General features: G+C 48.0%; 1 protein-coding gene and 1 non-coding gene across 2 annotated transcripts in view; both read left to right on the plus strand.

Annotated features, from left to right (window-relative positions):
• The first annotated feature begins 11,066 nt into the window (after nucleotides 1-11,066).
• The window catches only part of SPICE1 (spindle and centriole associated protein 1), a 41,040-nt gene continuing 25,228 nt past the window's right edge, over nucleotides 11,067-26,878 (plus strand). The window contains exons 1-7 of the mRNA XM_060236841.1: nucleotides 11,067-11,172; nucleotides 13,098-13,145; nucleotides 14,741-14,887; nucleotides 17,057-17,159; nucleotides 20,035-20,156; nucleotides 23,133-23,233; nucleotides 25,974-26,116. Of these exons, the coding sequence (XP_060092824.1) occupies nucleotides 11,077-11,172; nucleotides 13,098-13,145; nucleotides 14,741-14,887; nucleotides 17,057-17,159; nucleotides 20,035-20,156; nucleotides 23,133-23,233; nucleotides 25,974-26,116 (760 nt within the window). The 5' untranslated portion in view covers nucleotides 11,067-11,076. The remainder of the gene's footprint in view (nucleotides 11,173-13,097; nucleotides 13,146-14,740; nucleotides 14,888-17,056; nucleotides 17,160-20,034; nucleotides 20,157-23,132; nucleotides 23,234-25,973; nucleotides 26,117-26,878) is intronic.
• On the plus strand, nucleotides 26,386-26,456 carry TRNAT-CGU (transfer RNA threonine (anticodon CGU)). The gene has a single exon. It is a non-coding gene; the product is annotated as a tRNA-Thr (tRNA).

Genomic DNA, 26,878 nt, shown 5'->3' on the forward strand with positions numbered 1-26,878 from the left:
ACAGTGGCTGGGCACTCAAGATCTCCAGTGGTGGGCTAGTCAGTTTCCAGCAGAGCAGGAAAAGTGAGTGAAACCAGGCTTTTTCCACACACCACCCCACAATGGCAGTACCTTTCCCAATGGCAAGGCCTTCCTTCCACCCCATCCCCAGAAAAAGGAGAGCCCCCGTGACAGCACTCAGCCTTGCTATTCCTGAGCCCATTTGAAGTGGTCCTCTGTTTGCTGCACTTTTGCAGGATCCCCTTCTGACCTTTCTCTCTTTCTCCATCCCTTGCTTTCTCCTCCTTGCCTCTCCGAAGAAGCTGCCACCTTACAGAGGCAAGAAGCGGAAGAGTAGTTTTGGGATCATCTCAAGAGTGACAGACAGCTGTGTGCAGCTCAGCCGCAAGGAGGAGGAAGGAAGAGCTCCATTGGCTTGCAAGAAGCCAAAACCTGCCTTGTTGTAGCTGCATTTTTGAGTCCCCACCTGGTTCCTCTCTTCTCATTCCCCCATGCCAGGCATTTCACGACTGAGTGGTGGAAGCAGACCTTTGGCTCTTGTGGCATCTCCAGGAGGGGGTGTGGAACCTCCAGTGGACAAGGGGCCTCCCTCTCAGTCACTTGGCTGTGGGCTGCTTTGGGGAGCACCTTGTTCCTCACATCAGGAGGTTTCTCGGTATCGTGTGAACCTGCCCTTGCCAAAGGCCCCTTCACCCAGCAGCCCGAAAGCTGCATTTCCAGAGGCAGTGGAGGAGGGCGCATGCCCAGGGGATATGGATCTCCATGCCTGTGAGGGGAAGTCACCTCTTCTCCAGCAATAGAGGACTGGTGGTCAAGATGATGGAACTTACAGAGATAGCCAAACCTACGTCTTTGACGAAAGAGAAGACTTAATTTTATACCTTTATGGATTTCTTGTGTGAAGAGCAAAAAAGATGAACTGATGACTTATGGTTTTGAAGGTTAAAAGGCAAATACATTTCTGCAGAAAGGTGATAAATGTCCCTTGGTCTGATACCAGGCAAAAGGTGTAATGAGGAAATGTATGGTTTTTGGTAACTGAGATCATCGGATAGCATTCCTTCTTTTCAACTATAGTATCTGAATTACAATTTTCCCTCTTTTTTGCAGGGGTTAAAGTTGTAATGAGGAAATGTATGGTTTTTGGTAACTGAGATAATCGGATTCCTTCTTTTTAATTGTGGTATCTGAATTACAATTTCCCCTCTTTTTTGCAGGGGTTAATCTGTTTACTTTTGTTTCTTTGTTCTTCCTCCCTTATTATCTGTATTTAAAACTCTCATGAAATGTTTTTAAAAAACAGCACCTGTGCTTCCCTGCAGGTTCACACAATCACAGAACTGGCAGGGGCCCTAGAGGCCATTTAGTCCAACCTCCTGCTCAATGCAGGATCAGCCTGGAGCATCCCGGACAAGTGTTAGTCCAGCTGCTGCTTCAAGACTGCCAATGAGGGGGAGCTCACCACCTCTGTTGCCGGTGAGGGGTTGCTAATTCCTCTGTTGAACAGTGCTTACTGGAGAAAAGGTTTTTCCTAATATCCAGCTGGTACCTCCCGATCCTTAGTTTTAACCCAGTGTTGTGAGTCCTCTCCTCTGCTGCCAACAGGAACAGCTCCCTGCCCTCCTCTAAGTGACAGCCCTTCAAATGCTTCAAGAGAGCTATCATGTTCCCCCTCAGCCTCCTCTTCTCCAGACTGAACTCTAGACCTCCAGGCTCTTGGTCTCCAGACCCCCGATCATCTTCCTCGCTCTCCTCTGCACCTGCTGCATTCTGTCCACATCCTTTGTGAAGTGAGGCCTCCAGAACTGCACACAACAGGGCTTTTTTTGAGCAGGAACACACAGGAACGCAGATCTGGCTGGCTTGGCATCAGGCGGAGTGGCCTGATATGCAAGTGAGCTGATAGGCCTTCAGTATAAAGAGCCCTGTGCGAAACAATGGTGATGTCACTGGGTGTGGCCTGATATGCAAATGAGTCCCTGCTGGACTTTTTCTGCAAAAAAAAGCCCTGGCACACGATACTCCAGGTGCACCTGACCAATGCTGTGTACAGTGGGACTATGATGTCTTGTAATTTGGATGTTCTGCCTGTGTTGATACACCACAAGATGGCATTAGCCTTTTTTCTCACTCTATCACACTGGCTGCTCATCTTTAACTTCCTGTCCACCCAAGATCTTCTTCACACACACCACTACCCAGGGGCCGTTTTGTAGGGAAAAAAGCGGTGGAGCTCATCCAGGGCTTGTTATGCAGCTGCACCTACTATTCAGTGGACAAGGTGGGAAGGAGGAGGTGGAGTTGCCAGAAAGGTCCAGGAGCTGTGCTCCTGCGAGCTCCCGCTGAATCCGAGGTCTGCCACTGCCCATCCAGTGTGCGTGTTGCTCATTTTTGTTACCCGCATGTAAAACTCAGCGCTTATCCTTGTTGAGCTGCATCTTATTCACATCTGCCCACTTTTCCAGTGTGTTCAGATCTCGCTGAATTCTATCTCGGTTTTTGCCAAATCTTGTAAAACCTGCAAATGGCTCTTCGATGGGAAAGTAATAGAACAGGTTAGGCATTTCAAATGCCTAGGTCTCCACTGTAGCTGCGACATGGCTTGGTCATGTCATCGCAAATCTATCATTAACTTAGCAGCCTTTAGTGCATCAGCCATTTCTCTGTTTTGCTTTAATAGAGGCAACCAGTTTGTCTCAGCAGCTTTGAAAATCTGTAAGGCAGAAGTGATCCCACAGTTACTGTGTGGTATTGCAAGATGGATTAGTGCAGGGGTGTCGAACTCAAGAGAGCCGGATCTGCCATAAATGAGATCTTGTCGGGCTGAGCCCTGTGTGCCTATTTAAGATTTGGTAGCAGAGATATAAACTTTTTAAAGGACACAGACAAACACAACTCAAGATGTTTTTTTAAAAAACAACAACCTTAAAACATGCTTAAAACATTAACACTTGTTGATCTTAGAGGTGCTTTCTTTGTATTTCTCCCCGGGGATCCAGGGAACTGGGCAAAGGAAGCTCTGGCTCTTTCCCTCCCTCCCCAGGGGACCTGGAGGGGGAGGAGCCTCAACCAATGGAGAAAATTGAGATTTTGCTCTGTAACTCCTGTGTGGTTGAGCAAGCCTGGCAAAGCAAGCTGAGATGCAGAAGGAAGCCAGAGAGAGGGAGAAGGAAGCAGATAAGAGCCAGTTGCTTGGGGGCCTGATTCAGCCCCCAGGCCACATGTTTGACACTCCTGGATTAGTGCCTTTCAAGAGTTCAATCCAAATTTATAAAGAAAATCATGAATTTACCACATTGTGTCCCATATGCCACTTTTTGTCTAGAACAGTCCTCAACATGTTAGAAACTAGGATGGCTTATATCTATCAAATATTGGCTATGTGTGCACTATTCCGCTGACTGTGGGAGCTATTTATACCAGATGCTGTCTGAATCCTCATCGTCCAAATGGATTGCCTGCATGGAGAAGAAGATACCCACCTTAGGTTTGTCTGTGGATTCTCTCTACCTGCTCCCTCTTACAAATGCATATTATCTAATTAAACATAGAATTTTAGATATTGAATTGCAAAAACGAATCAGTGCTGCAAATACGTCTTGCTCCCCTTTGAATTTTGGAATTTCCCCCATTATTGGTCATCTGCCTTCTTATCTACCAGCTCTTCACGTTCCACAATTGCACAGAGCATCAGCAGTTACCTATGGGAGGTATAAAAAAAAATCCCACTTTGTACATGCAACTTAAAATAAGTTGATTCATTGTCCCATATTCTTCTTTACTGCTCCCAATATGAGACTAGATGCCTTCAGTTTCTAGACCCAGTTCTGCTCAATATGGCAAGTTGCTCAGATGCGGCAAAGGTGTGCCGTCTTCTGAATGGTTTGTCATCTGAAATAACTAAAAGGTTGCTTTATTCTTGAGTCTGGTAATCAAGGATCAATTGTCCAATCTGTAGCTGTATATGACTGGTTTATTCTGTTACTTCTGTATTTCTTTCTTGCCTTATTGATAATCTGATATATGCCAATAAAGGCTGACGTGTGGGTGAATTCTCTCTCCTGGTGCGTTTGCTGCTCCTCCCAGTTTGGTGTCATCTGCAGATTTAATGAGTAGCCCCTCCACACCTTCATCCGGATCATTTACAAAAGTATTGAAAAGTCCCAGGCCCAGAACCGAGCCGCTGTTCACTCTCCTCCATTCAGATGAGAGGCTGTTGACAACCCGTTCCCTGTCCACCTAACTCTCTGAGATTCCAGTCCTCTGCCCATCAGAACATCTTGGGGAACCCTGTCAAAAGCTTTACTGAAATCCGGGCAATTCTTCCTCCTCAGCAGACAAGAGAGAGGCATGTGGATGAAACGGCTGGCAGAAGACTATCAATGACACCGTGGAAAAGCAGGATAAAGCTAGATGGATGATTAACACACGATAAAAGGCACAAGGCTTTTATCTCATCGCGTATTCATCATGCGCTCAGCTTTATCATTATCTTGCAAAAGGCTTTTAAGTACCCGGTTTGTTGGATTCCTGTCAGTTCCACCCCTGACTCCCTGGGCCTCCCTTTCGCCCGCTGTCCCCCCCCCCCCAGGTGATCCCGAATCCAGGTCAGGGGGCCTGTCCTAAAGGTGCTCTTGAGTCCACCTCGGCTGCCCAGAGGCCGAAACCCCCCGCCAGCCACCCTCCCTGTTTCACCAGCCGGTTCCTCAGAGGGGGGCCCGGGGGAGGGAGGCCGTGGGGGCAGCCCTTCTGGGGCTCGGAGTCTTTGGCCCTGCCTGTAAGATCCCCCAGCGCTGGTCTGCGCTGCTGCTGCTGCTGACTGTCCAGGGGTCAAGAATAACTGGAGAGAGGTCACAGCGGAACAATGTAAAGAAACAACCAACAGGTTATAGTGACCAATTAACTGTGTTGTAACAATACCAATAACTGTGAAACGTTAACATACAACAAGGATCAAAATTCTTATGAGACGGAGTCCCGACGTGAAGGAAGTCGGCTTGACCAGTCCTGCTTCGGTTCTTCTTCTAGCATAGCTGCAAGGAAAATTCTAACCAGGCACTTGAGCATTTTTTGAGCGTAGCACCCAGTTAGAATTTAGTTGGAGACTTTCTGGTCCCTTTGGGATTTTGTGGACATTTTCCTGCAGTTTTGGGAACACGAGTAAAGAATTGGATGTAATTGACTTTGAACTTTTACGTGTTTACTAACAAGTTTTCTGTGGAGCCCCCTATGCTAGAAGAAGAATCGAAGCCGCACTGGTCAAGCCAATTTCCTGTACTTCGGGACTCCGTCTCATAAGAATTTTGATCATTGTTGTATGTTAATGTTTCACAGTTATTTGTATTCTTTTTTTTTAAAAGGTAGTCCCCTGTGCAAGCACCAGTCGTTTCTGACTTGGGAGTGATGTTGCTTTCACAGCATTTTCACGGCAGACTTTTTACGGGGTGGTAGATCACCTGCCTCCCATGTTTCGGTTTTGCCCCCACTCAAAAAAATGTCCATCTGGCCCAGATTCATTGTATTTCTGACTCCTCAAAAAGTAAAAGGGGGTTGCTCTTCTCTGGGAATAGGATTGCCCTATTCTGTGTAAAGAGCTCTGCAAATATCAATATCTGTATACTTCTTCTTGTTGGGGGTGTTTTAAAATGACCACATGTGTTGTGTGGATGTGTGAAGCCTGCCCAAATAAATGCTTCTCCTGTTGCACCAAGATATTTCTAGAGCCTCAGGACTCTCTTTATTTCCTGCACGGATGTCTCTCCAGAGGCCAAGGCATCCTCTCTATGTCCGTCCCCCCCCCCCAGCTGGCAAGGCACAAGTCTAGCAGCTGCCCCCACTTCAAGCCAGACCGCTCTGTGGCAGAAGCAGAGGACGCTCACTAGACTCTGCGCTCTCTCAGAGGCCCAGAGCTGCAGAGTCCGACTCCACTCGCCAACGGCTGAAGCCCTAAAAGCCCTTTGCTGTGCAGAGCGGCCTTCCTTCAGGAGAGGCATGGAGGTCTCCCGGAATGGCAGGACCCCCAGCTCAGGCCCCCTGGAAGAAACCTTTACATGCAACCCCCACCGCTCTCAAAACGTCCCTCCCTCTTTATGTGCCATTCATGTATTTCAAGTATTGCACAATTATCGCATGCACGAGTCCACGTATTCTCAGAACCATGTGTGCAGTCCTGGGTGCAATCGTTGTGTTTGTGGTTTATGTCACGGCAATGAGCAAAGGATAGTCCTTGCGCAGCTTGGTGGTTGTCTTGGGCACATAGCAACAGAGATAAGACTATGGACAACTTTATAGACTGAGTTTTGTATCAAGATATTTTTTGTACAGTCGAGATAAGTTCATACTATGAAGACATGAATGGTACATGAACAGGGAGAAACATTTTGAGAGCAGTGGGGTCGCAGGTAATCATTACTTTGTATCCCACCATGGCTCCAGGCTTGAAATTTTCCAGTCCCCTGGAGGAAACGGCCGCTTTAGAAGGGGGAGGGGGGCTGCAGGGCACCAGAGCCCCCCCGAGTCCCCTCCCCTCCCCAACTCCCACCCTCAAGTCTCCAGGAATTTCCCAACCCAGAGTTGGCAACCCAAGTCCAGCACTGCAGCCGCTCAGCCCAGGGAGATGTGTGGACACTGGGCTCTCTGGCTGTCTGCTGTGAGGCCTCGGAGAAGGTTCCTGATGCAAGACTGGGGGAACTGGGAGGAAAGTGCAGCGTTGCCGGAGGGGTGCAGACCTTGCGAGTGGGATTTCCCTGCCTGGTTGCTTCTCTGCAGGGCAGGCAGAAGACAGGAAGGAGGAGGGGGAGGAGGAGTCTGGTCCAAAGGCCTCCCTTTGTGGCTCTTTCTGGCTGCGGAAGGGAGTCAGGGACGCTGCCAGGGGGGTTTTGAACAAGGTCTATACCTGGACAGGTCACAAGGGGTTCCTCTGACATAAAACATTCTCTCAGATCTGAGGCAAAAGCATGGATTTAGCAAGGCTTTTGTCGGCCAGCTGGTGGCGCTGTTTCCCCGTTGCTGGGGTCACCAGCGGCATCATTCCGTTCTAGCACATAGGACCAGTGGATCCTTCCTAGCCTTTTTGGTGTGGTGGCCCACGAGTCCAGATTTCCCTGGTATGTTGACCCACTGAAAAGAGCAGAGCATGCAGCAAATCCACGAAAGCTGTAGAAGCCCCAAGGCCCACTTTCACAGGCTTCACGGCCCACTTTGGGACTGGGAGACACATTTGAGAGGGGCTGAGTCAGGAGCCAGGCTGTGACCAGTGTCCCCTCTAAGCTGAGTTAGTGTGAGCTAGCTCACAATTTTTTAGCCTCCAGCTCACACATTTTTGTCTCAGCTCAGGAAACATGGCCCCAGAGCAGACTAGTTTATGCAGGAGCTCACCTTTAATGCCAGTAGCTCACTAAATAGAATTTTTGCTCACAAGACTCCACAGCTTAGAGAGAGCACTGATTGGGGGTATATAAACTTTCGAATGTCAAATCTCCTTCTGCCAGAGACAAATCCCTTCACAACTTACACAGAGTGACATTGACCAATACAAACACACATACAAAATGAATAGTCAGTTTCTTGACAATTTGATACGGAGTTCTCTTTAACACTCGGATGGCGCATGAGGAAACAGGCTGTTGCTGACCTGGCCAAATGCTGTTGTTTTGTTGTTGCTGTTTTTTCTTAGCCCCGTAGCACCTTCCAGGCCAGGGGTGGCCACCTGTGGCTCTTTCACACACATTGTGTGGCTCTTGAAGCTCCCACCACCCTGTTGGCCAGCCTGGAGAAGGCATTTCTCTCTTTAAAGAAAGCCACTTTGCCAGTGGCTTGGAGAATGCAATTAAAGTTGCTTTCTTTCTGCCTCTCCTTCCCTTCTCCCTATCTATTTGCCTTCGTTCCTTCCTGCTCTCAAACATTTGACATTTATTCTGTGTGACTCTTAAGTTAAGCAAGTTTGGCCACCCCAGTTGGAGGCCAACAAAACGTTGGGGGCAGTGCTCCCTCTAAGCTGAGTTAGTGTGAGCCAGGCTCACAGTTTTTTAGGCTCCCGCTCACATTTTGTCTTAGCTCAGGAAGGATGACCCCAGACCACAATAATTTATGCAGTAGTCAAGTTGCTTGCTCACAGCTTTAATGCCACTAGCTCACAAAATAGATTTTTCCCCCCTCACAAGACTTCACAGCTTAGAGGGAGCACTGATTGGGGGTATATAAACTTTCGAGTGTCAAATCTCCTTCTGCCAGAGACCTTGCAGCTCTTCTGAAAGAATGCAATCCAAGCACATCTATGTTTGCCTGAATGCAAAAGTTAAGTGTTTTTATAAGGTCCTAATTACACTGGTAAGAGCCCCGTGGCGCAGAGTGTTAAAGCTACAGTACTGCAGTCCTAAGCTCTGCTCATGACCTGAGTTCAATCCTTGGTGGAAGCTGGGTTTTCAGGTAGCCAGCTCGAGGTTGACTCAGCCTTCCATCCTTCCGAGGTAGGTAAAAGGAGTACCCAGCTTGCTGGGGGGAAAGTGTAGATGACTGGGGAAGGCAATGGCAAACCACCCCGTAAAAAGTCTGCTGTGAAAACGTTGTGAAAGCAATGTCACCCCAGAGTTGGAAACGACTGGTGCTTGCACAGGGGACCTTTCCTTTCCTAATTACACTGGTGCCATTTTCCTTCGGTTAGTTTTTCACATGGCCTGCATTTTCACCACTGTTCCACTAGAGGGCTTTACAAAGGTGTTCCCAAATTTGATATACCGATTTCTTTAAAGGTCTTTACCCAGATGACTTGGTCGCAGTGTTCCCTCTAAGCTGAGTCAATGTGAGCTAGCTCATAGATTTTTACCCTCCAGCTCACACATTTTTGTCTTAGCTCAGGAAGGATGACCCCAGAGCACACTATAATTCATGCAGTAGCTCACCACTGTAATGCCAGTAGCTCACAAAGCAGAATTCTTGCTCACAAGACACTGCAGCTTAGAGGGAACATAGCTTGGCTGGTGTAGGGATATGCAATCAGATGGACTGAATAAAGCGGTCCTGGGAGAAATTCTGTGTAGGTGTGCATGCTTGAAGTCTAAAAGAATTTCTCTGGCCTTTATTTCACTGGAAAAGTTCAAGTTACTACTCCCTTCCCTAGATCACATGGATTGCCTCTAGCCAGAATACAGGAGCACAAAGTACAGCTGGTGTTAGCTGGTTGCTGCCTTAGAAAGTGTGGGATCTGAGTATCTGCAGCCCTCATGCACTGGGGCAGACAGAGGGTTGCCATCTCCAAGTTGGGAAGTTCCTAGAGCAGGGGTGGCCAAACTGCGGCTCTTTCACACCCATTGTGTGGCTCTTGAAGCGCTCCTCCCCCCAATCAGCCAGCTTGGAGCAGCAGCCATTTGTCACTTTAAATGACTTCTCCAAGCCAAGCCAGCTGGTGGCTTGGAAAATGCATTCAAAGTTGCTTCCTTTCCACCTCTCCCTTCCCATCTAGTTGCCTTCCTGTCTTGCGGCTCTCAAAACATCTGACATTCGTTCTGGTGGTGGCTGTTAACGTTAAGCAAGTTTGGCCACCCCTGGTCTAGCCCTACATGAGGGGACCAGCCGGCCTAGACGACCCTGTCAGAGTCTTTTCCTGCCTTTCCAAAACAAAAAAAACAGCGCACACAGCAGAAAAGCAACTCGTTTAGAAAGACCAAGGATTGTGTATCAGTATCATTATTTGTATCGACATACTCAAAATAGGGATATTGGCTGTATATCTCATTACATGCAGCAGAAAAGCAACTCGTTTCGTTCAGAAAGAGGGCCTAACGCCAGGCTTCTGCCTGCGGAGCTGGATTCCAATTCGCACGGCGTTTGAAGCAGAGGCCAACTAGAATGATTACAGGTTTGGAGCACTTTCCCTATGAAGAAAGGTTAAAACGCTTGGGGCTCTTTAGCTTGGAGAAACGTCAACTGCGGGGTGACATGATAGAGGTTTACAAGATTATGCATGAGATGGAGAAAGTAGAGAAAGAAGTCCTTTTCTCCCTTTCTCACAATACAAGAACTCGGGGGCATTCAATGAAATTGCTGAGCAGTCGGGTTAGAATGGATAAAAGGAAGTCCTTCTTCACCCAAAGGGTGATTAACATGTGGAATTCACTGCCACAGGAGATGGTGGTGGCCGCAAGCATAGCCAGCTTCAAGAGGGGGTTAGATAAAAATATGGAGCAGAGGTCCATCAGTGGCTATTAGCCACAGTGTGTATATATGTGTATGTGTGTATATATATAAATTTTTGGCCACTGTGTGACAGAGTGTCGGACTGGATGGGCCATTGGCCTGATCCAACATGGCTTCTCTTATGTTCTTAATAGGGTTGCCAAGTCCAATTCAAGAAATATCTGGGGACTTTGGGGGTGGAGCCGGGAGACTTTGGGGGTGGAGTCAGGAGACATTGGGGTGGAGCCAAGATCAAGGCTGTGACAAGCATAATTGAACTCCATAGGGAGTTCTGGCCATCACATTTAAAGGGACGGCACACCTTTTCAATGCCTTCCTTCCATAGGAAATAGTGAAAGATAGGGGCACCTTCTTTTGGGGCTCATAGAATTGGACTCCCTGGTCCATTCTTTTTTAAACTTGGGGGGGTATTTTGGGGAGAGGCACTAGATGCTATACCAAAAATTTGGTGCCTCTATCCCAAAAAACAGCCCCCCCCCAAAGCCCCAGATACCCATGGATCAATTCTCCATGATTTTCTATGGGAATAAATCTCCATAGGGAATAACAGAGTTCCCAGCAGACATTCCCCTCCCCTCCCCCGCCGCTTTCTGACGACCCTGAAGTGGGGGGGGGGGCCTCCAAACCGGGGGATCCCCTGCCCCCACCTGGGGATTGGCAACCCTAGTTCTTAAGGACATCTGCGCTTCCTCCCCTCTTACGGCCGTACGACGCGACGCGACGCAAAGCCAATCCCGCGCTCAGCTTGAAGCGCGGCCCCGTTTGGCGACAGTGGGCAGGGCTGGCGGAGCGAGGCCGCCCCGGGCTAGGCGGGGTTTCCTAGGCGACGCGCGGGCCAGAGCGTGGCGGCGCGTTTGAGGCCTGCTCGCTGTTTGTCTCGACATGTCCCTGGTAAGAGGCAGCCGCTTCCTGACGCCGGCCGGGAGGAAGCCGCCCAAAGGCCGAAGGAAGAAGCCGCCGGCCAAGCAGGAGTGGGACGTAAGTCCGGGCGTGTGAATGGGGCCGCCTCGCTCCGAATTAGTCCAGAATCAGAATCCCCCCTCTCGCGCCCTTCATTCCGTCCCAGGAGACCTCCTCCCCCGGTGGAGACTGACGGGCGCCGCTTTGCACGGAAACCAGCGCGAATCTGTGCAAACAATTGCTACCTGCGGCTGCTAATGGGCAGATTCCTTGGAGACTTACAGGGAAATGTTGTTTCTTTGCGCTTGCACTGATGGAAGAGTGGATGTTTTGCTGGTCTTGTGGAATAGCATTGGAAGGCACAGGACAGAACCAAAAATAAGCATGTTGCTTATTTAGTCCGTTTTGATCCCCCCCCCCTCCCCAGCTCTGCAAGGAACTGCAAGAAAATTTCTAGGGTATATAAACTAGAGCCTCTAGTTCTCCCCCCACCTCAATTCTTGCCTGTTGAGACCCTTCCCTGTGGGTGGAATTTGGATTGTTTGCCAGCCATTCTAGCTAAATTGTGAGATAGGTATGCAGCCCCATCCAATAGCAGAGCAGACTTTTAAATATTCATGGGAGTTAATGTATTGTATGTGTTGTATGATGTGTCGCTGTATATCTGTGTTGTGTGCTGCCCCGAGTCCTGCTTGCAGGAAATGGGGCGGGTAGAAATCAAATAAACTAAACATGTTTCACTCCTTTCTCTTGTCTTCCCAAGAGCCCTTGAGGTAGGTGAGACTCAAAGAGCGTGGGGGTTGGGTGAGCTTGGTCTCAGATCTGACACTTGGACCCCGTTTTTATTATAATTTTTGCACGGTGTTGTAAATTCAGGGATCGAATTGCAAGACACAACGCTATTTAAAAAAATTTAAAAATACAAGCATGGATTGGGAAGGATGAATAATTCCTGTTTGAATGCAGTTTATAGCCATCTACAGCAGACCCCTCAAGAGAGTCTCTGTTTAAAGAGTTTCTGGTGAGTCGGTTTGCACAGAAGAGCCAAATTTGAGTCCAGTTGCACCATAAAGACCAACAGAATTTCTAAGGTTATATAAACTTTTTTCTAATTCAGGGATGGCCAAACTGTGGCCCAGGAGCCACGTATGGCTCTTATCACACAAATTGTGTGGCCAGGCCTGGCGCATGGGGTTCTGCCGCTCCAGGCAGCTCCCTGTGCCACGCCTCCGCCCCCCAGCTCTGGTCAATTTTGTGCGTGTGGGGCACAATCACCCCATTGGCCAGCTTGGAGAAGGCATTTGTCCCTTTAAATCACTTCAGCAAGCCACATCAGCCAGTGTCTTGGAGAATGCATTTAAAGTTAAAGTTGCTTTCTTTCCACCTCTTCCTCTCTCCTGTCTATCGTCTGCCTGTCCATCTATCATTTCCTTCCTTCCTTCCTTCCTCTGATGTTCTTGTGTTGTGGCTCTCAAACATCTGACATTTACTCCGTGTGGCTCTTATGTTAAGCAATTTTGGCCACCCCTGTTCTACTGCAAGAAGTTAATGTTGTGATTTTTTTTTTTACAAAAAAAACCCACCTTGCTCAAAGAACAGTATGTAAATCCCACGCCTCAGATTCAGTGGGAGCTCACAGGAGCACAGCTCCTGAACCTTTCTGAGAGTTCCTCCTCCTCCTTCTGAGAGTTCCACCTCCTTATCCATTGAATAGTATGTGCAGCTGCATAACAATCCCTGGATGAGCTCCACCACCTATTTTTCTACAAAACGACCTCTGTCTGGCAAATCCTAAAACTCCGTGATGTTTGTCGGGAAAGCAGCCCTGTTTGGTTAGTTCATTTTACGGATGACTTTCTATTAAGCATTTGTGACTGTGATTTGGTTTCTAATCTTATTGAAGTGCAGCTGGGTGTTGGGAAGTGGCATGCTGGGAAAATAATATTCCTTGGCTGTTCTCGGGCTTTGCTTTCTGCTCTTACGTGTGATGTCTTTTGTGGCAGGCCACTGTTCAGGACCTCACCGTGCACCGTGCGACTCCTGAGGAACTGGTAAGGCGGACCTCTAACTTCATGCGCACGTTAGAATGATGTGTTGTGGTTTGTGCTTAGCAGGGGCTGTCCTGTAATAAACCTTCCCTGTGCCTGCTGCCCGTTCCACTTTTTCGTTTCTCTCCCCTCACACTTCTTGTCGATCACTTCTGTTCTCTGAGCTTAGCTGAGGAGAAAAGCAGCCAGTGATCAAACTGGGAAGATTCAGTAACCTTGTCTCCATGCCCCTTTCTCTGTTGAATAAGCCACTTACTTACCTGGCCCTTAATTTATGGTAGTTCCTTTGCGGAGGGAATTATCAGGGCGTGGTTTCTGTCTGTATTGAAACCAATTCAAGAAATATCTGGGGACTTTGGGGGTGGAGCCAGAAGACTGGGGGTGGAGCCAGAAGCAGGGTTGTGACAAGCATAACTGAACTCCAAAGGGAGTTCTGGCCATCACATTTAGAGGGACCACACACCTTTTAAATGCCCTCCCTCCTTAGGGAATAATGAAGGATAGGGGCTCCTAGAATTGGACCCTCCCCCGTCCAATCTTTTTGAAATGCGGAGGGTCTTTTGGGGAGAGGAACTGGATGGTACGCTGCAAATTTGGTGCCTCTACCTCAAAAAACAGCCTCCCCAGAGCCCGAGAAACTCGCAGGTCAATTCTCCATTGTACCCTAGGGGATTCGGTCTCCATAGGGAACAATGGAGTGCCCAGCAGACATTTCTCCCCCCCCTTTCTGATTTCCCTGCAGCGGGGGGAGAGCGATCCCCTGCCCCCACCTGGGGATTGGCAGCTCTAACTGAAACAGATGTATCCCGCCCTCCATGCTGAATCTCAGAGCAGCTCACAATTTCCTTTCCCTTCCTCCCCCACAACAAACACCCTGTGAGGTGGGTGGGGCTGAGAGGACTCTCACAGCAGCTGCCCTTTCAAGGACAACCTCTGCCAGAGCTCTGGCTGACCCAAGGCCATTCCAGCAGGTGCAAGTGGAGGAGTGGGGAATCAAACCCAGTACTCTCAGATAAGAGTCCACACAATGGCTCTCCCTGGTTCATGGTGATGTTTGTGCCCCGGTTCAGAAAAGAGACGCTGCTTGGCAGGACTTCTTTGTTGGTCATCTCATCTCATTTCTTCTTATTCTTCTCTCTGTTCCTCAAGTGCATGGAGTTTGATTTAAATTGAATAACTTATTCTGAGCACAATAGTTGTGGCGCCAAGCATCCATTTCTTTTAAGGGCCGAGAACACCACCGGGAGGATTTCCCTTCAAGGTTATATTTTCATTTTAGAAGTGTCTGTTCTGAAGGTTTCATAGTAATCAAACTTCATCCAATTGTGTACTTTTCCCCCCAGTATAAATTAATCTTGAACTGCAAAATTGTTTGAGCAATGCTGGGATGATGGGACAGGCTATTTTGTCTGTTCCTTGGCTGGTGGTGTTGAGCTTTTTGCTTTCAAATGCCACTGACCACAATGTCTCTACCCGCCAACTGGATTCTAGTTCCTAAAATATCAACCAGTCGATATAGGAAGCCACCTAGCTGTAGCATTGCCGCAACGTGTCCCTTGGGTTAGCTGTTTGAGAAGAGCATCCTTTACCCCATCCAGGTGCGGCGCCATGAGATGCATAAGTCAAAGAACAAAGCCCTGGTACGTTCGGAATTGCAAGAGAAGGCGTTAAAGAGCAAATGGAAGAAACAGAAGGCAAGAGTTCCTGAGTCTTTGGAAAGAAGAAAACTGGCCCTAATGAGAGAGGTAAGATCTCTGTGGCTTCCATCATTAACAGCTTCTTTCAAAATGCACAATATATTTTCTGTGCGCCGCAATCTTGTGGGTCTCGGCTCTTAGTAGACCAGTAGCGTTCACTCTGAATTGTGGAGAGCCATGTTTGCAGAACTTGGCCTGGATGAAGCACAAGCTTCATTGATTGGAGGGAAAAACATCAACAACCTCAGATATGCAGGTGATGATACTCTAATGGCAGAAAGTGAGGAGGACCTAAAGAACCTCTTGTCGAGGGTGAAAGAGGAGAGCACAAAAGTAGGCTTGAAACTCAACATCAAAAAAACTAAGTTCATGGCATCCGGCCCCATCACTCCTTGGCAAATAGAAGGGGAAGACATGGAAGTCGTGACAGACTTAAATTTCTGGGATCCAAGATCACTGCACATGGTGACTGTAGCCATGAAATTAAAAGACGCTTGCTCCTTGGGAGGACAGCTATGGCAAACCTAGGCAGTATAATAAAAAGTAGAGACATCACCGTGCCAACGAAAGTCCATATAGTCAAAGCCATGGTATTCCCAGTAGTAAGGTATGGCTTTGAGAGTTGGACCATAAGGAAGACTGAGTGCAGAAAAATAGATGCTTTTGAGCTGTGGTGCTGGAGAAGACTCAGAGACAGGTCCTCTTGTGGATCAAAAACTGGCTGATTAACAGGAAGCAGAGAGTGAGCATAAATGGGCAGTCTTTGCAGTGGAGGACGGTAAGCAGTGGGGTGTTGCAGGGCTCAGTCCTGGGTTCCATGCTCTTTAACTTGTTCATAAATGATTTGGAGTTGGGAGTAAGCAGTGAAGTGGCCAAGTTTGCAGATGACACTAAATTGTTCAGGGTGGTGAGAACCAGAGAGGATTGTGAGGCACTCCAAAGGGAACTGTTGAGGCTGGGTGAGTGGGCGTCAATGTGGCAGATGAGGTTCAATGTGGCCAAGTGCAAAGTAATGCACATTGGGGCCAAGAATCCCAGCTACAAATACAAGTTGATGGGGTGTGAACTGGCAGAGACTGACCAAGAGAGAGATCTTAGGGTCGTGGTAGATAACTCATTGAAAATGTCAAGACAGTGTGCGATTGCAATAAAAAAGGCCAACGCCATGCTGGGAATTATTAGGAAGGGAATTGATAACAAATCAGCCAGTATCATAATGCCCCTGTATAAATCGATGGTGCGGTCTCATTTAGAGTACTGTGTGCAGTTCTGGTCACCACACCTCAAAAAGGATATTATAGCATTGGAGAAAGTCCAGAAAAGGGCAACTAGAATGATTAAAGGGTTGGAACACTTTCCCTATGAAGAAAGGTTGAAACGCTTGGGGCTCTTTAGCTTGGAGTAACGTTGACTGTGGGGTGACATGATAGAGGTTTACAAGATAATGCATGGGATGGAAAAAGTAGAGAAATAAGTACTTTTCTCCCTTTCTCACAATACAAGAACTCGTGGGCATTCAATGAAATTGCTGAGCAGACAGGTTAAAACGGATAAAAGGAAGTACTTCTTCACCCAAAGGGTGATTAACATGTGGAATTCACTGCCACAGGAGACCCCTTACGCCAACCAGCCGGAACTGTGTTCCTGTGCATTCCTGTTCAAAAAAACCCCTCTTTGTGGGACATGCAAGACAAATTTGTGTGTTTGTGCATGTGTTTATTATTAAACTAGTTGTATGGTTGCAATTTGAGCCCCATGGCACAGAGTGGTAGAGCTGTAGTACTGCAGTCAGAGCCCTCTGCTCACAACCTGAGTTCGATCCCAGCAGAAGCTGGTTCAGGTAGCCAGCTTAGGTTGACTCAGCCTTCCATCCTTCCGAGGTCGGTAAAATGAGTCCCCAGCTTACTGGGGGGGGGGGGGGGAGTGTAAATGACTGCGGAAGGCAATGGCAAACCACCCCGTAAAAAGTCTGCCGTGAAAACGTTGTGAAAGCAACATCACCCCAGAGTTGGAAACGACTGGTGCTTACAAAGGGGACTACCTTTATGGTTGCAACCTGCATTTTGAAAATTGGCTGGTCAGAATAAAACGTAGCTTTTCATGGATGCTGTCGCCAAAGGTCCGCACGTTCCTATGAGTGACTGCATAAAGGAGAAAGGAAGAAATAAACTGAAAGCGCAGTGTATGACTTTCCCCTCTGCGATCTATCCCTTTTAGATCCTTTCTGACCAGTACCATATGCAGGATGTCCTGGAGAGATCCGATCGGGCCATGGCTGTGGTGAAGGACCTGTTCGGAGATGCCCCTCGCAGGCACATAGGTGAAGTTTGCTAAGTGAAATTAGTCTTAGCTATTAATACAGTACAATTTTATAGTGCAAACCCCAGACAACAAACTTGCAAAGTTATATGCCGGAAATGCTTTTTTCATGTCGCTTGGTATGATAGGAAAGACGTGGGCCTTCTGAGTAGCTTTGGGATGCTGACACGGCCAGCTGGACAGCTTCTTTAGCATGGTATAAGTAGAGACCTGTTATAAAGTGATTTCTGTAAGCAGAACAGTCTTCAGTAATGGTGGATTTAAATAATGTTGCAGAGTGTATTTCATTGTGCACGGTTATCTCCGGGTCTTCAGCCTCCAGGTGGGGCCTGGAGATCTCCTGCTTTTATAACTGATCTCCAGCTGGCAGAGATCAGCTTCCCTGGAGGAAACGGCTGCTTTGAAGGGTGGGCTCTAGGCCATTGTTCCCTGCTGAGGCCCCTCCTCTCCCCAAACCCTACCTTCTCCTGGATTCATCCCCAAAATCTCTAGGTATTTTCCAGCACTGACCTGGCAGTCCTAGGAAGGCAGGAAAATAGGTGGGAGGGAGAGGTGAAAGAAAGCAACTTCCACTTTAAATGTATTCTCCAAGCCGCCAGCTGGCTCAGTTCGGAGACGTAATTTGAAAAGGGAAATGCCTTCTCCAAGGCGGTGGGGGCTTCGAGAGCCACGCAATACGTGTGAAAGAGCCACATGTGGCAGTGTGGCCACCCCTGGGCTAGATGGTCATCTGACAGCCATGCCAATTCTGTAAATATACTTTTCAACGTAATTTTGAAAATTTCAACCTTCTGTTATCATACAAAATATTTCACAAGTCATGCCCTGAGAAACAAACACCCATACTTTGTGCAAAAGAAGGACATGAATGAGTACGACCAGTCCAGTCCTGGAAATATACCAAAAGAGTCCTTCTACTGAAAAAGGAATCCCCGTTCCGGTTCCTGAGGACACGAGGTGATAGTAAGAATTCCGCAGCGTTCAGTTGTCTTGTACAGTGATCTTGAAACGCAGCAAACACAGCGACGAGGCAGTACTTTCATCTTTCCTCGTTTCGATAGAAGCTTTCGCCAGCTGCGTTAAAAATACAACATACTTGTGAAATATTTTGTATGAGAGTGATGACAGAATGTTGACATTTTCTAAATTATGTTAAAAAGTCTTTTCTGTGTGAGGCTGGTTATCACAGAACCCTGGGGGGGGGGGTTCTTTTGCCGCTCTCAGCCATGATTCTCTGTTTGGGTTGCAGAGTTCTGTAAATATGGGCAGACTGTGAGGGAGGGGGGGGGGCAGGAAGGGATACCCGAGGGAATGCTGATCACTGCCCCGGGGTCAGAAAGGAATTTTTCTCCAGGCCAAATTGGCTCAGGGATCCAGAAGGGTTGTGTATTTTTTTTTTTTTTGCCTTCCTCTGGATATAGAGCAGCGGGGTCAGTGGGTGGTTAGTGAGGTAGCTGTGAATTTCGTGCTTTGTGCAGAGAGATGGACTAGATAACCCTTGATGTTCCGTCCGTTCCTGTGTTTCTATGAGCTAGAAACCCACGGCCATTGTTTGTGCTTTGGAATCCCAGCGTGCATCTCCCCATCCCAGAACCGGCCAGCTACCCACTCAGTGAATCATGAGAAAATCCATTCTCTTTCACCTTCTTCCCTGTGTCCAGTGTTCCCTTGAAGCGGAGTTAGCTTGAGCCGGCTCACAGATTTTTAGCCTCCGGCTCGCACATTTTCGTCTTAGCTCAGGAAGGGTGACCCCAGAGCACGCTAGTTTATGCAGTAGCTCACGACTTTTAATGCCAGCAGCTCGCAAAGTAGATTTTTTGCTCACAAGACTCTGCAGCTTAGAGGGAACATCGCCTGCATCTCTTCCCTTGTCTCCAGTACCTTCCCGCTCTTTTCTCTGGCGTATTTATTTCCTCTCCTGTGCCTCTTCCCCGCTAAGTAACTTTGGCACATGTGCTGTTTGTGGTGAGGCTTCACTGCCAGAAGAACAGCACAACCCATACATATTTTGTTTATTAAAATGGTTATCTCTGATCTTTCCTCATGTCTTGAGATCACTTTTCTATCGCAGCTAAAACATGAGAATCAGTAGAATAAAGCCCCAGATATCCTCACTCCCAAGGATATATTTCTCTTTTCATGCATCTGATGGAAGTGGTCTGCAATAAATAGGTTTTTATACCCTGCTTTTCTCTACCTTAAGGAGCCCCGTGGCGCAGAGTGTTAAAGTTGCAGTACTGCAGTCCTAAGCTCTGCTCATGACCTGCGTTCGATCCCCTGCGGAAGCTGGGTTTTCAGGTAGCCGGCTCGAGGTTGACTCAGCCTTCCATCCTTCCGAGATGGGTAAAATGAGTCCCCAGCTTGCTGGGGGGAAAGTGTAGATGACTGGAGAAGGCAATGGCAAACCACCCCGTAAAAAGTGAAAGCAACATCACCCCAGAGTCGAAAACGACTGGTGCTTGCACAGGGGACCTTTCCTTCCTTCCTCTACCTTAAGGAGTCTCAAAGCAAATCACAATTGCCTCCCTTCCTCTCCCCACAACAGGCACTTAGTGAGGTACGTGGGGCTGAGAGAGCTCGGAGAGGACTGTGACTGGCCCAAGATCAGCCAGCTAGCTGTACGTGGAGGAGGAGTGGAGGAATCAAACACGGCTCTCCAGACTCCACCACACCACTCTTGCTCTTTATGTGCCGCAGACTCGGTTCCCCTTCTGAAATTTCATGCGCTGTTTCTCTGCACATCTGAGGAAGACAACTAAGGCTTCCTTGGCAGCAGTGTGTTCTTTTGTGTCCCCAGTCCAGTGTAATAAGCGTAACTTCCGTGATTCATCCTAACACTTTTTATGGCCTTGTGGTCTTCCTTTGCCATTTCCCAGGCTTCCCGAATGTGACGGTGGCTCCTGACTGTGACGCAGAATCCACTCAAGGACCCATTGCACAACAGCGGGATCCCCCTACGCAGCTCTCCGTTCTTAGTGAGTCCATCATGGATCCCCAGGTAACAGGATTTCGGGGTTTAAGATGTGTCATAATGCTGTGATCCTGTGCAGTTACGCTGCTCTAAGCTCACTGAAAAACAGGCTTAGATTGGAGTGACTCTGCATAGGCTTGCACTGAGAGCCGGTTGGGTGGAGTGGTTAAGTGTGCAGACTCTTATCTGGGAGAACCGGGTTTGATTCCCCACTCCTCCACTTGCAGCTACTGCAATGGCCTTGGGTCAGCCATAGGCAGTTTGGCGTAGTGGTTAAGTGCGCGGACTCTTATCTGGGAGAACTGGGTTTGATTCCTCACTCCTCCCCTTGCAGCTGCTGGAATGGCCTTGGGTCAGCCATAGGCAGTTTGGTGTAGTGGTTAAGTGTGCGGACTCTTATCTGGAAGAACCGGGTTTGATTCCCTACTCCTCCACTTGCAGTTGCCGGAATGGGCTTGGGTCAACTATAGGCAGTTTGATGTCGTGGTTAAATGCGCAGACTCTTATCTGGGAGAACCGGGTTTGATTCCCTACTCCTCCACTTGCAGCTGCTGAAATGGCCTTGGGTCAGCCATAGCTCTCGTAGGAGTTGTCCTTGAAAGGGCAGCTGCTGTGAGAGCCCTCTCAGCCCCACCTACCTCACAGGGTGTCTGTTGTGGGGGGAGAAGATATAGGAGATTGTGAGCCGCTCTGAGTCTCTGATTCAGAGAGAAGGGCAGGGTATAAATCTGCAGTCTTCTTCTTCTTCACTGGAAGCGAGGTAGGCTGCCCAAGAGCTGAATTGCTCCTTGTGGTCGAGATGGGGGTGTGGGTGGGGGCCGGAGGTGTGTGTCTTGATTGTCAGTCATTGTCAGTGGAACGAGTCAAACAGTGGTTGTGGAACGGTCATGCTTTTGCTGGTTGTGATAAAAAAAAGTGTGCTGAGAAAATGTCAGCCTTAAATAGGCGTTTTAGAGTTCTTGTGCAATAATTGCCCAGATCGGAAGATGCAGTATTGTTTCATGGGAAAGTGGGTCAAAAAGAAATGGGAGCTCAACGCTGAAAACATATCAGAGAGCCAAAAAAAGGTTCATCAGGCAAACCTTTGAATGCATATAATTTTTGGAAAAAACTTTTAAATGAGTTTTAGCTTTCTGCAGGGCTCTTCTTCCAGGGCCTACTGTAAGCTCTCGGAGGATTGACTACATCGGGGGGGGCGGGGTGCAGCCAAATAAGCAAAGGAGTTCCTGCTACAAAAAAAGGCCTGCTTTTCTGTAAATTATACAAACGCCTTAACAGTTGCTCTACTATGCGCATACAGCTGGTCAAAGAATATGACAAAAAACGCCAAATGCATTTCGGCTCACGGCCTTCCTCAGTGGTGCAATAAAACAACTTTGTGATGAACATCAGGGTAATCAGGAGTCATTTTGCAGAAAAATAGGTGGTGGAGCTCATCCAGGGATTGCTATGCAGCTGCACCTACTATTCAATGGACAAGGAGGTGGAACTCTCCGAAGGAGGAGGTGAAACTCTCAGGAAGGTTCAGGAGCTGTGCTCGTGTGAGCTCCCACTGAATCTGAGGCCTATATCCAAATATGTATCCAAATATGTACCGGAAAACCTCCTCATGCTTTGCGTGTATTGTAGACTTGTAATCTAGTTGGAAGTGAGAATTCGTACAGTCTGTATTTCTGATAAGCCTTTCTTGAAGTCCTGTCACTAATATATGGGGTGTAGGCACATAACCCAGTCAAAAAAAGGATAGTTTACTATTTGTACGAGCATCCAACAGCATTCAAGACCGACTGGAAGAATTCTGGTTTTTTAAATCATATGTATTCAGAGGTTTGTATAGTTTTTTGGGCTATTTTATTCCTAGGAATGCACCAATATCCTTCAAAGGCATGGTATAAGGAGCAAGAAAACCTGGGTTTTCTTTACTGATGGCTTAGCCTTAGGCAGCTCTCAAAGTTGGGAAGTAAAATGCAGTTCTTTCCCACGTGTTTCAAAAGCGCACTACATTAATTTAAGGTTGTGTTGAGATTTTCTTTTAAATTATGTGTTTGGTCAGTTGGAATTACTTGATTGAACTCGCAAAGATGTGGATAGTGTGTCTGTAATCTTTATCAAAGGTCATTTTCGTTGCCAATCGCAGCTGACTTATAGCACCCCCCGGTGGCATTTTCAAGGCAAGAACCTAACAGGTGGTTCGCCGTTGCCTGCCTCTACATAACAACCCTGGTATTCCTTGGGTCGCCCTTCCAAATACTAGCCAAGGCTGACCCTGCTTAGTTTCTCCCTTTCTCACAATACAAGAACTCGTGGGCATTCAATGAAATCGCTGAGCAGTCGGGTTAAAACGGATAAAAGGAAGTCCTTCTTCACCCAAAGGGTGATCAACATGTGGAATTCACTGCCGCAGGAGGTGGCGGCGGCTACAAGCATAGCCAGCTTCAAGAGGGGAATGGATAAGCATATGGAGCAGAGGTGCATCAGTGGCTATTAGCTACAGCTTATCTTTGGAACTCTCTGTCTGAAGCAGAAATGCTCTGTATTCTTGGTGCTTGGGGGGGTCACAGTGGGAGGGCTTCCAGTACTCCTCGCCCCACTGCTGGACCTCCTGATGGCACTTGGATTTTTTGGCCGCTGTGTGCCACAGAATGTTGGACTGGATGGGCCACTGGCCTGATCCAACATGGCTTCTCTTATGTTCTTTCTGACATCAGGGTAGCCTGGTCAGAGCATCAAAGGTTATACATCCCAGTCGATGCAGGCTTAGCTCTATTCAAGCTGAATCCCTCAAAAGCAATGTTTAGACATTTAGTATACTCCAGCGCTGAGCTGGGTTTTCTCTGCAGTTACATGGTAGGTGAGATATCTTCCCCGCCCGTCAGCTGGGCCATCTGGTAGGGATTGAGCTAGATCAGTTTCCATCTTGTGAAATACAGCTGTAAAAAAATAATATCAGATTTGTAATGCTCCCCCGCAACGTTTTATGATGTTCCATATGTTTTTTGGAAGGCTCTCAATGAAGTAGGGGAGAGCTCTTCTGGCTTCCCGCTTGAGGGTGAGAACATCCAAGATGCGTCTTTCAACTCCGGATCCATCACTGACGGAAGCAGGTCTGTGCGTGTGTCCTCTTTTTTGCGTCTGTTGTCTGTTGTATAAATTTGTTGAGAGCCAGTCTGGTGTGGTGGTTAAGTGTGCGCACTCTTATCTGGGAGAACGGGGTTTGATTCCCCACTCCTTCACTTGCAGCTGCTGGAATGGCCTTGGGTCAGCCATAGCTCTCGCAGAGTTGTCCTTGAAAGGGCAGCTGCTGTGAGAGCCCTCTCAGCCCCACCTACCTCACAGGGTGTCTGTTGTGGGGGGAGAAGATACAGGCGATTGGAAGCCGCTCTGAGTCTCTGATTCAGAGAGAAGGGCAGGGTATAAATCTGTAGTCGTCGTCTTCTTGCCAGTGGTTCTGTAATATCTAAATCTGTTATTTCAGCTCTTCTGAGTTCCTCCTCTGCTCTTTGTCTCATGCTTTGGAATTGCTGCCTGTAAATCCCCACAATGCTACTACAGTTAATACAGTTCTCTGCCTAAGCTGTGCAGGTTAGAGAGACTGCTTTCTTCCTTGTGAACCTCCCTGCAAATGGAGAGGGACGGTGGCTCAGTGGTAGAGCATCTGCTTGGTAAACAGAAGGTCCCAGGTTCAATCCCTGGCATCTCCAACTAAAAGGGTTCAGGCAAATAGGTGTGAAAAACCTCACCTTGAGACCCTGGAGAGCCACTGCCAGTCTGAGTAGACAATACTGGCTTTGATGGACCGAGGGTCTGATTCAGTATAAGGCAGCTTCATATGTTCATATGAGAGATGCAAGTTTCGCTCTGGTGAGAGGTCCAGTTTTCCTTGATGGTTGAATCTGGAGGCAGGTGGGCTTCATGCTGAGGATCTCTCTTGGGACCGAAGCCCTACAGCCCTTCATATTTGACTGTTAAGAAACTTGGACGACCAACAGGAAGAGCTCTACCTGAGACCCTGAAGAGCTGCTGCCAGTCTGAGTAGACCAGTGATCTGATACCATGTGAAGCAGCCTTATGCCTTCGTGTGCACTTTGTATGGTGGCTGTTCTCGTGGCATCTTTTGTAGTCTAACAGCTTGCTGCTTTTATTTTATTTGTTTGGCTCTTTTTTTATTGCTTAATAGCATTTCTTAATGCTGTGGTTTGGTGAAGAAAGGTTGAAGGAGCTGGGCATGTTTAGCCTGGAGAGGAGGCAGCTGAGAGGTGAGATATGATCACCATCTTCAAGTACTTGAAGAGTTGTCATATAGAGCAGGGGTCTGTCAAGCATCGATATTTCTCAATAATCAGTCTTTTGTTATTGAATCAAAAGTGGCTTTATTGTTGAAGCTCCATAGCTTTGCCAAGGACAGGATCCTTGGAAGTAATGACGTATACAGATGCGAATAGTTACTTTATAGGATAGCTTCAAAGGATAACATACAGATGCAATTTGAGTCACGGGTTCAAAGGCTACTACATCCTATCTCTTTTATTGCTAAGGAATGCAAGCTAATAAAAACATCTCCCTTTCTCACACTTTCTCTGAGAGCAGATAAGACCTGGCTGTGTGAATCTGGGGGAGAGGCACGTTGCACCGTTACAAGCAAGGCTAACCTAAACGTCCTTGGGCCAGATGGATTTATGATGCACCCTTCGGTTGTAAAGGAGGGGGAAGCAGACTAAGGTGTTGTTCTGCTGTGTGTCTTGTGGACTATCATGGCACACAGAAATATGCATGCTTGACAGGGTCCTCAACCCCCGGGCCATGGCCTGGTACCGGTCCGTGGCCTGTTAGCAACTGGGCTGTGAGTTGTATAATTATTTCATTTTATATTACAATGGAGGAGGAGGAGGAAAAAAAGACCGCAGATTTATATCCTGCTCTTCTCTCTGAATCAGAGTCTCAGAGCGGCTTACAATATCCTTTGTCCCCTTCCCCCACAACAGACATCCTGTGAGGTGGGTGGGGCTGAGAGAGCTCTCCACAGAAGCTGGCCTTTCCAGGGCAATCTCTGCCGGAGCTATGGCTAATCCAAGGCCATTCCAGCAGCTGCAAGTGGAGGAGTGGGAAATCAAACCCGGTTCTCCCAAATAAGAGTGCACGCTTAACCACAACACCAAACTAGTAAAAATAAAGTGCACGATGGTATCATCCCAAAATCATCCCCTCTATCTGTGGAAAAATTGTCTTCCACAAAACTGATTCATGGTGCCAATAAGGTTGGGGACAGCTGATATAGAGAGTGGTGTGGAATTGTTTTCTGTGGGCCCAGAAGGTAGGACCAGAACCAATGGGTTGAAATTAAATCAAAAGAGTTTCTGGTTCAACATTAGGAAGAACTTCGTGACTGTTAGAGCGGTTTCTCAGTGGGACAGGCTTCTTCAGGAGGTGGTGGGCTCTCCTTCCTTGGAGGTTTTTAAGCAGAAGTTAGAAGGCCATCTGACAGCACTGCTGTGAATTTAGGGGGAGGTGTTTGTGAGTTTCCTACATTGTGCTGGGGGTTGGACTAGATGACCTTGGAGGTCTCTTCTGATTCTAGGATTATAACTGTGCACCTAGTTTTGGTGCTTTTAACATTTTGGATGACTTTGGACAGAGCAGGCCTGCAGTAAATTCCATTTGTTCTAACACAAGTCTGTTGCCCGACGCGCCTGTTTGGTGCAGAGCTATTTGTACGGCAAAAGCCGTTGCGTAACTTTTGGGAGTTAGAAAGGGTTTGTTGAAACGGGTATCTATAGGAAATAGCGCCTTCCCCACTCGACGACTCATCCTCCTATATTCACTCCGCATCTTTATCCTTGTACATAGGGCGTCCCACCTTCCGAAAGAGAAGGGCTCCCTGGCCAGTTGCCACGGAAAGGCTATTAAACAGCGAGCAGACGCCACCTCGACGCAGGAAGCAAATGCGCTTGCGACTCCAGCAGCAGACCATCCGTCGCTGGACTGTACAGGTTCACTTTAGTTCTGTTACCTTGAACCTTCCTCCATCTGCAAGAAAGTGTGCAAGGGTTAATGGATCTAGGGGAAAGAATGGGCTGGAGGCTGGGTTGCCAGTCTCCAGATGGCATCTGGAGATATGCGGCTATTATAATTGATCTCCAGGCGATAAAGGTCAGTTCTGGAGAAAATGGCTACTTTGGAAGATGGACTCTACAGCCTTATGCTCTGCTGAGGCTCCTCCCCTCCCAAGCCCTGCCCTCCCCAAGCTTCCCCAAGGGAAGGAGGGTGGCTCAGTGGTAGAGCATCTGCTTCGTAAGCAGAAGGTCCCAGGTTCAATCCCCGGCATCTCCAACTCTAAAGGGTCCAGGCAAATAGGCGTGAAAAACCTCCACTTGAAACCCTGGAGAGCCACTGCCAGTCTGAGAAGACAATACTGACTTTGATGTACCAAAGGTCTGATTCAGTAGAAGGCAGCTTCATATGTCCCATTGGGGAGAGACGGTGGCTCAGTGGTAGAGCATCTGCTTGGTAAGCAGAAGGTCCCAGGTTCAATCCCCGGCATCTCCAACTCAAAAGGGTCCAGGCAAATAGGCGTGAAAATCCTCCGCTTGAAACCCTGGAGAGCCGCTGCCAGTCTGAGTAGACAAGACTGACTTTGATGGACCCAGGGCCTGATTCAGTAGAAGGCAGCTTCATAGGTTCACTCCCTAGAACCTCCAGATCACGTTGGGGGGCCAAACTCAATGTAAGAGCCACATAGAATAAGCATCAGA

The sequence above is a fragment of the Heteronotia binoei genome, chromosome 4 (genome assembly GCF_032191835.1).
Source record: "Heteronotia binoei isolate CCM8104 ecotype False Entrance Well chromosome 4, APGP_CSIRO_Hbin_v1, whole genome shotgun sequence".
Lineage (NCBI taxonomy): Eukaryota > Metazoa > Chordata > Lepidosauria > Squamata > Gekkonidae > Heteronotia > Heteronotia binoei.